The 9,100-nt window shown below is 53.2% G+C and overlaps 1 protein-coding gene across 1 annotated transcript; it reads right to left on the minus strand.

The window, feature by feature from the left end:
• Positions 1 to 2,226: 2,226 nt before the first annotated feature.
• LOC119291361 (zinc finger protein GAI-ASSOCIATED FACTOR 1-like) lies at positions 2,227 to 5,318 on the minus strand. The gene is made up of 4 exons (XM_037570105.1): positions 4,926 to 5,318; positions 4,403 to 4,799; positions 4,064 to 4,281; positions 2,227 to 3,352 (listed from the first exon to the last, which is right to left on the minus strand). Exons 1-4 carry the CDS (start codon positions 5,029 to 5,031, stop codon positions 2,487 to 2,489), a joined length of 1,587 nt encoding a protein of 528 aa, XP_037426002.1. The 5' UTR covers positions 5,032 to 5,318; the 3' UTR covers positions 2,227 to 2,486.
• Positions 5,319 to 9,100: the final 3,782 nt, after the last annotated feature.

The raw sequence follows: 9,100 nt of genomic DNA on the forward strand, positions 1-9,100 counted from the left end.
CCCGCGCCTTGCCTTGCCCGCGCCCCGGTGGCCAGGCTCCTGGGGCTGCCGTGCCCGCGCCCCGCGCCCCGCACTGCCGTGCCCGCGGCCCGCGCCCCGCCCTGCATGCGCTCCGGGGGCTGGCTGGCCCCACGCCCAGCCCGCGCCCCGGCGGCCGGCGCCGCGCCCAGCCCACGCCCAGCCCGCGCCCCGGCGGCCGGCACCACGCGCCACGCCCAGCCCGCGCCCCGGCGGCCGCGCATCCCGTCCAGCCTCTCGGTCTCTGATTTGTGGGCCAGAGGGAAGGCACGGGCGGACATGAGCGGACGAGAGGGACGAGGAGAGTGTCCGTTTTCTGTCCGTTCGGGAGCATTCTTGGACCAAGTTTGCTCTAGGTTTGGGGTTGGGAAGGACAAAAAAGCGTCCAGCAGACAACTCGGTCTGTTTGGGTATTACCGCTGGGTCGTATTTTACCCTAAACGGACAAATTCGGACCGAATGGGTCACGAATGGGTCACGCGGTGGAGTTGGCCTAACACCTATTGGACCGTACGCCCACCCCGGATGCCGACAATGACACATGGACGAAGTGGAACGAGGCTACCCTAGCTCGTTTCAACACCATGGTGTCCTGCAATGCCACATTCAGCGCCGGTATGTCCAACACTGACATGTTCCGCCGCTACCGACACAACAAATTCCACTTCATTACTATAGTTAATTTCTGAAATTGCTTTTGGAGGCCAGCTTCATGGAGGCCTCCAAATGCAAAATTCAAAATTTGTGAAAATTCATATTTTTACATTTCAAAATAATCTGAAAAAACTAATACAGAGATAGATGAATACATAGGGCACAAGTGTGTAAATTTTCATGATGAAATACGTTGAAATGAGGGTTGTGCAAAAAGACAACAATGAGGCTTTTTAACACATGACACTATTAATCCTTCTAGACCATGAATTTGTCTTTTTTGTATAGGTTGCATGTCAACTTATTTCATCCTGAAATTATACACACAAACCTGTCACACCTTGTTTACATGTAAAAAAAAAAATCAGATTTTCTTGAAACTGAAAATTTTGAATTTTGATTTTTTTTAGAAAAAATGGCCTCCATGGAGGCCTGGAGCCAAAACGCCATTCTGAGTTAATTATGTATATGTACTTAAGTCGAAGCGCAACTTAGTTTCCGCCCCTATACATAAATCGTTTGTAGTCCTAGTTCAGTTTTGCTTGTAGAATCTCCTTCAATGAATCATTTGATGGCAATATTACCTATGAATTTATGCGTGCTATGTGGCAATGGCACACGTTTCCCACGTTTCCCACACACAAGGAAAATTTGAAGGTTCAAGGTGTATTATAACGATAACGAGTTTGCGCGTGGGCTCTGAAGCTTTCACAGCTATGAGGGATTGCATCCGTAGTGATTTTGATGATCGAAAAAATGACGCTTCTGATTTTGATGATCGAAGATATGATGGATCGGCTAGAGATGCCCTAAGCTTTGCTTGCACGGTTGGACTTGCACATAACGATATCCTGTGTCGTAAACTTCAGGGTGACATTGCATCGATGCACAGAATCCACTGTTCGAACAACCAATTATTCCATGTGAACACGACCTGCCGCTGCAGAGTATTTGCTTCCCTACGCTTCCTTGTGGTGCCAATTATTCAGGGTGACATTGTCCTGGAAGAGGACGCGCACCTAATCGTACAAAAAAAATTCGTCCAGCGCCATCACATTAAACATCATAGGCGCATCGCCAATAATGGACTTAAGTTACCCGGAATATGAAATTTAGGATGCTGGTACAATTATCTGAAAGATGAGGCCGGCCATAAACCATTGATGGAGCTCGTCATGCACCCAACTACTAGTACTACTACTTCCACAGAAGTATGCAACACCTGACCAACTTAAAGCATGAGTCACCAACCCATGCATGCACCTGGCGCCCACACAAGTTAGCAGCATTCATAACCATCGCAAGCTGGGGGAGAGAATTGTGCCAATCTGGTGACATGACGATGCACGCCCAATATCATTTGGGGGCATAGTTTGAATGCTTTTATCATCTCCCGGCCGAAGGCAGGCAGCAGGTCAGGTGGTCACCAAATTAAATTCCACTTACGCACTGTGCTGCTCTAGTGCGGCGCTCAAATGCAGGGGCCAGTGGCAGCAAGGTGACAAGAACAAGGAAGCAAACAAGGGGAAACAAGTGCAAACGACAAAGCAGAGAAGAGCTGATGGAGAAAGACACTGACTGGTGTGTGAACTTCAAAAGAAACTTTGCTTCAGGGCAGCGCAGGGCAGGCCAGGCGTTCGTACTAAGCTGAAGCCTAAAGGAACAAAAGTAACTTGCTTGGTTGTAACCTAAGAAAGAAACAAAAGAACGGCGAAGGACTGGCTAGCTGCTGCTAATTGATTAAGCGTAACCTGGCCGATTCACAGCTGCTGTGCTACGTGTTACTACTACTGCCCAGCAGTGCTAGTGGCATTTTACAGGATTGGTGAGCTGCTCGGGTTCCTCTCCCACGGCTTCGCCTGAGCGCCCCGGCCGGCGCCGAACGTCTCGGCGGCGCCGCTGCCGCTCCGGGCCATGCCGACTGCGCCGCCCATGGGCTGCATGAACACCGGGAGGCCCCTGCTCGTGGTCGCGCCCGTGGGGCTCATCCCCAGCCCCAGGAAGTCCAGCGTGGCTGGCTTGGCGCTGAACAGTGACGACTGGCCCATCATGAGCTCCGGCAACCCCATCGGACCGCCGGTCGAGTCGTATGGCAGCCCGAGGCCCAGCCCGGCCGACATCATCGGGGCTGGCTCGGGCTCCAACCGCGGCGGCCATTGCTGCAGCGACCCCTCCGGGAACTGCATCTGCATGGCTTCTTGGTGGTGTTGCTGGTGGTGGTGCTGCTGCTGACCTGACGACGTCGACGCCGGCGAGGACGACGAGATGTCGAGGCCCAGCCCACGCAGGAACGAGGAGCTCGACGAGGTGGCGCCCATCTGCGCCGCCTTCTGCAGCAGCGCCGTGGCCGACATGTGCGCCGACGGGGACGGCGACGGCGGCGGGAGCTGCTGCTGCTGTTGCCGGTCAGCCGCAGGGGCCGAGAACTGGGCGGACGCAGCATCGGTCGCGAGGCACAGCGACGGGGGCTTGGCGGCCAGTGCGCGCTCCGGGTACTGCGGCGCCTGGGCCACGGAAGACGGCGCGAACATGCTGCCGAGGAGGCTCTGCGACGTGGCCGAGACGCTGCTGGTGCTGGCACTGACATTGGCGCCGTTGACTGAGGGCGGGGACGGCATCGGCGGCGCCGGCGGCGCGTACTGGACGACGGACTCAGGCGCGGCAGCGCCGATCTCCCGCTCTGCATGAACCACAAATGTCTCAGCAAATCAGCGGCAAGATTCAGATCACAGACATAAAATTAAACGAATTAAAATGTTAAGCGCTAAAAGCTCGTGCAATAGAGAGAGACAGGGCCAGAAAGCAAAGGGAGGAGCGAGCCTAGTCATGATGGGGCTCTTTTTCGTGTGTTCGTGGGCTACTTTTCTCTTTCTCGGCTGATGATGATTCGAAGTTCCCAAAGTCCAAACTCCAGAAAGGTTCTGCACTTCAACTGGGATTGCATCACAAAGCCACTAATCAGAACTCACAACTCACACAGACCTTTACACGATCCAAAAAGAAGCCATCAAGTAGGATCACTATGCTCCCAAAAATGAATCTGAATTCTCTCTCTCTCTATGAATTCAACGCGTGTGTAAACTTACTAATCAATTGGATTTCGAGATGCGGGCGTGCAAGAACATGTATGTACTCGGTCACTGCTCCCCCTAGCTCTCGGACAAAAACTGCATTTTTTGGGGAGATCTCTCGGTCTCGGTTTCATTCCAGACAAAAATCCACCACAGTAAAATCCTTCTTCCCCGTCACGCAATCTTACAAACACCATAACGCTCCAAAACATACTAACGCAGTGGTCAAAGCGGCAGCACCTCCAGTACTGTCAATTTTGACCTGACCAGAGCGAGAGCAGCTAAAATGGACGGATGAATAGTAGTGCGTTGACCATTACCTTGCTCCTCGTGCTGCTGCGGCGCGGGCGCCGGGGCCGGCGCCGGCGGCAGCTGTTGCAGTGGCATCGGAGCGGCTGGTGGTGGTGCCTGCGGCGGCGGTAGGGCCGGCGGGCCAGCAGCGCCTGAGCTCCCGTCCTCCGGCGGCGGCGCGCGCGCCTTGGCGCTCTCCTCTGCCAGCGCGTCGCAGAAGGCGCGGTGGGTGATGAAGCTGTCCCTCCTGCACGCACGCGCCGCCAATTTGTCAGTCAGTCAGTCAGTCAGTCAGTCAGTAAATGGATAGTGGAAGAAGCAAATTGGTGGCGGCGAGGAGGGAGGGAGGGACGGAGACGGAGACGGACCTGGAGAAGAGGGTGCCGCAGTCGCAGCGGTACTCGCGGGAGCCGCAGGTCTTGGTGTGCGCCTTCCAGTCGGACTGCACGGCGTACTTCTTGGAGCACTTTTCGCACTTCCACTTCTTCTCGCCGTGCTTGCGGCAGAAGTGCTTCTTGATGCCGGTGAGGTCGCCGAGGGCGCGGGAGGGGTCGTGGTGCACGCAGCTCGACTCCGGGCACACGTACACCCGCTTGCGCACCTCCTTGCCGCTCCGCTGCCGGAGCTTCCACGGCAGGTTGTGGCCCCGCCGGTGCAGCTGCAGGTTCTGGTCCCGCTGGAACCCCTTGTTGCAGATCTCGCACACGAACCGGTTGGTCGCCATCAGCGTCTTGGGCGACAGCGCGATCACCTCCGCGTCGGGATCTGCGTGTGTGCACGAACCAAGATCACCCCCACAAGCCAACAAGAGCCTCGCTCGCTCGGTAAATTAAGCAGCCTCAGCTCGCGCTTTCGGTCAATCGCAAGAGGTTAATTAAATAGAGTAATCACCTGGCATGCCGGGGAGAGCACGCTTCTTCTTGGCGGGCGGGCCGGGCGGCGGCAGCGGCGGCGCCCCGCCGCTCTTGGCCGTCGCGGACGATGTGTCGACCTCCATGGCAGCAGCAGAATCTTCCTTCCGGGGCCGGGTGCACCACCGCTAGCCGCGCTGCTACAAGAGTCCAAGAAGAAGAAGCGAGCTGCGTGGAGCATAAAAGCGCGCGCGCGCAATCGCCACCGGCCAGTCGCGGGCGTGGCAACCACCGGTCGTGGACGCGACGGGCTTGCGTGGGAAGCTGATGAGGAAGGGTGGGGGAGCAGAGAGCAGATGAAGCCGGCCGGAGCAAGTATGAAAAAGAGGGAGGAGAGGCGAGCAAGCAAGGGAGCAGAGAGCGGTGCATTAAGTTGGGGGTGGGGGAGGGTCGGCCGGCTGACGGGCGACGCCGGTGAGGTTACCCCGGTGACGCGGAGGGATCGCTGTCGTACACGTGGGGGCTGGCGCGGCATCTGGCGAGTGGACTCAACCGGGGGGCCGAGCATGGCAGGCGCCTTGTCGCGTAGCGCGGCCGCTGATATTCCCTTGGACTTTTGCGGGCCGAGCTCTCTCTCTCTCTCTCATTTTTTTTCAGCTGACGAGACGCTGTTGGTTGATTTGGATGGAATGGGACGCCAAGGGAAAAGAAGTCCCTATCTGCTTTGATTATTGCCTTCTTCTTTCATGTGAATCTCATCTGATGATGGTTGGGTTTCTCAAGTTTTCGGGGCCGAAATTTTGGTTGCGGCCGGAGGATGTTGGGTTTGTTTGGTTCTAGGTCTAAGAGTGCCACATTTTGCCATACAATGTTGCTAAACTTGTCTAAGGTTAGTTCTTTAAAATGAGAGCCGCAAGTTGGCAAGCCTAAGAAAATCTTGCCACATTTGTTGTGTATATGTGATGTGGGACCATAGTGTGGCTTGAACCAAACACACACCTAAATTGGTCAAATTTTGCCTAACCTTAGATGTGGCAAGCTTTGGCAAACTTAGTCTCAAACTAAACAACCCCAACGTTGTCAGCTGAAGCAAACTAGTAGGAGGAGGAGGAAACTTGCCGAGGTGTCGACAGGAGAGTATTTTCGGGCAAGCGTACCCTGACTCCAACTCAACCCGCCTTGTTTTCCAAACGCCGCTCCGCCTCAGTTTGTGCTCGTCCTTTCGCTGACTGCTGCCATGGACTTGCATGCCATTGTATTTAAGAAGCTAGCAGGGTAAAATGTGACCTGACGTATGTATGTATACTCACAGTCGTATTGGTTGTATGTATCGGTACAATACTCCAGACCATCACAGTTGTTGCTCCCACGGTCGCGTACACGACGAGGAAATAAAATTAACGGAGTGAGGAGACAATGAGCCCCCAAATAGAAAAGGAGTGAGGAGACAATGAGGATGGCATTAGCTGTATGGCGGAGCAAGAATCTGTTGCCTCAAGGTTAGACATTTGGATGCAAAGCCACCGATCGGGATCAGAGGTTGTTGCTGTCCTTGATCAGCCATTTGGATGCCGAACCTGCATATTATCACCGCAGTGTCAGAGTCGACGTGTCAAGCTTTCGCGGAGTGGCCAGACAATAATTGTGGCGTGAAAGAGTTAACATAGATAGTAACATCACACATATTTAAATAAAATAGATGATGTGGCAATCAATAAATGAAGAAAAAAAGACATGTGATAACATAGCTAATTACTAAGGCTGGTCATAGTGGGGAGTAACTTAGACTAGTAACATGCATATGTTACTAGTCTATGTTGCTACCTTCATAATGGGTAGTAACATATGGATGGTAACATGCAAGCCTTCATTAAATGAGATATAGACTCATTTTACCTCGGGATGTGTTATGTTACAGTAACATATTATGTTACCACAAGCATCTCTTTCCTCATTAACTCTATGCCACAAAAGCAATTTTTTCTTGGGATGTGTTATGTTACTACCTAAGTTACTTCCACTATGGCTAGCCTAAGGCTGGTCATAGTGGGGAGTAACTTAGACTAGTAATATACATATGTTACTAGTCCATGTTACTACCTTCATAGTGGGAAGTGTCATATATGTAGTAACATACATGTCTTCATTTATTGCTTTGTAGACTCATTTTGTATTGGGAACCGCTATGTTATGGTAACATATTATGTTACTCTATTTGTCTCTCTCCTCTTTAATTACATGACACATCATCTTTTTTGCTTATGTGGCATCTATGTTACTACTTATGTTACTCCCACTATGACTAGCCTAATAGTATGAATAACATCGTACATATCAAGGCAAAATGAGTCTATAGCTTAATAAATAAAGTGTTGCGTATGTTGCCACACATATGTTACTCCCCATTATAAAAATAGTAACATAGAGTAGTAACATGGGCATGTTACTACTCTATCTTACTATCCATTGTGGCTAGTCTTAAGGTGCCTCATTTTGTTGTCAATCCAAATCTTAAATGTTTCAAAACATATCCATGTGGTAAAAAGTATACATATAAATTTTTTGGAACAATTTTTTTTTGAAATGGAAGAGGACCCCCCGCCTCTGCATCTGGATGATGCATGTAGTCACTTTATTAATTATTCACACAAGATCTTACAAAGTCATACAACAATAAGACTGAAGTCATCGTCTAGGCAACAAAACTGTTGTTACTCCTATCCAATTGATGAAGGGATGCTGATAGTCTGGGTCTAGTATCAAACATACCTCGCAGCCAATCCTAACATCTAAGACCTGAGGTCACAACCAGGACGCCTGCGGGGTATGGGGCACCTACCAGTCCGGCCACTCCTCAACCAGGACGTCTGCCGGGTATGAGGCCGCCGCAACCACCTGCCACCAATCCATCCTCAATGTTGTACTATTGAATCTACCTTGCCCAGCCTAGCTGCCGTCGACGCCACCACGACGCCAGACAATGCCATCATCCTGCGCGAGTCCATCTCCGCGCATCGGGCGCCGAGTCTCCACTGCGCCACACCGCCGAGATCAGCTGCCATAAATGGGCAAGATGAAACACCGCTCTTCCTTTTGTCCCCTCCGGCCAGCACTTGCTCCAAAATGATGCCCCCAGAAGGGAGAACGACACCGAAAGCGCCGTCATCGTCTAATCCGGTAGACCCAGATCTAGGGTTTCCCCCGGAACATCCAGATCAGGTTGACGTGATCTACAACGACGATGCCTCGAGAAAGGAACGACGTCCGAGACGCCGCCATCGTCCCCAAGACCGCAGTCAGGCACGATTTTCACCAGAAGCCACGTCGCCCCGATCTCTCTAGGCTGGCTGGAACCGAGCAGAGCCTCGCCACGAAGACGTACGCCTCCGTCAGTACTCCGGCGGAGATCCGTCATCTCCTCACCAGTCCCTCCACGTGCCGTCGGTCGGCGCAAGGCCACCCCGCGGCGGATCCAATTGGGGCGTTGGATTCGCAGCCGCCGCCGTCACCATCTCCGCAGATCAACCAACCCCGCGGGATGAGGTGCTGCCACCGCCGCCATCCATCTCAGGGCTGCCGCCCTGCCGGCCATGGAACTGCGACCACCGCCGCGTGGCATAGGGTCGCCGCCCTAGCCACCGCCCTCGGACTCCCACGAGAGGTGCCACCCCTGCTGCCTCAGATGAGATCTCACAGCCTCCGCCCGCCTAGGTGCCTTCGGCACCGGGCCCGCCGCCATCACGGCCCACGATGGCGGCAGCGGCAGTAGGAAGATGTGCGAGGGGAGGCCTGCGGTGCTAGGGTTGAGGGACCCCTAGTGTCGTCCAGGGGAGGCGACGCGAGGGGAGGGGAGCCAATTTTAGAACAAATTGTGAAGTGAAACAAGAAATGCATTGAAAAAGTGCAAGCAAACCATCTCTCTCGTCTTTAATTATCTAACCCAATGAGATTTTCAAAGGGGGGGGGGGCTCCACCAGCTGAATATATTACCCAAAAAAGGGGACCAAATCCCCAGAGTGATCAAATTCACAAGGAAGAGGGAGGGGGAGGGGGCTCCGCCAGCTGAATATATTACCCAAAAGGGGGACCAAAGCCCCAGAGTGATCAGATTTACAAGGAAGAGGGAGGGGGAGGCATACAAGTTTTCACGCACGCCTCACAAACCAAGTCTCACTACCCACACCTAAGGCCAGACAACCAGACATCAATGTGGGT

Source organism: Triticum dicoccoides, chromosome 4B, assembly GCF_002162155.2.
Source record: "Triticum dicoccoides isolate Atlit2015 ecotype Zavitan chromosome 4B, WEW_v2.0, whole genome shotgun sequence".
NCBI classification, from domain to species: domain Eukaryota; kingdom Viridiplantae; phylum Streptophyta; class Magnoliopsida; order Poales; family Poaceae; genus Triticum; species Triticum dicoccoides.

Excerpts from the sequence above, each read along its gene's own strand:
- LOC119291361 (XM_037570105.1), bottom strand. The coding sequence starts at position 5,031 with ATGGAGGTCGACACATCGTCCGCGACGGCCAAGAGCGGCGGGGCGCCG. Across the intron at positions 4,800-4,925 it reads TGCTCTCCCCGGCATGCCAG|ATCCCGACGCGGAGGTGATC; the intron begins GTGATTACTCTA and ends GCACACACGCAG. Across the intron at positions 3,353-4,063 it reads GCAGCAGCACGAGGAGCAAG|AGCGGGAGATCGGCGCTGCC; the intron begins GTAATGGTCAAC and ends TGGTTCATGCAG.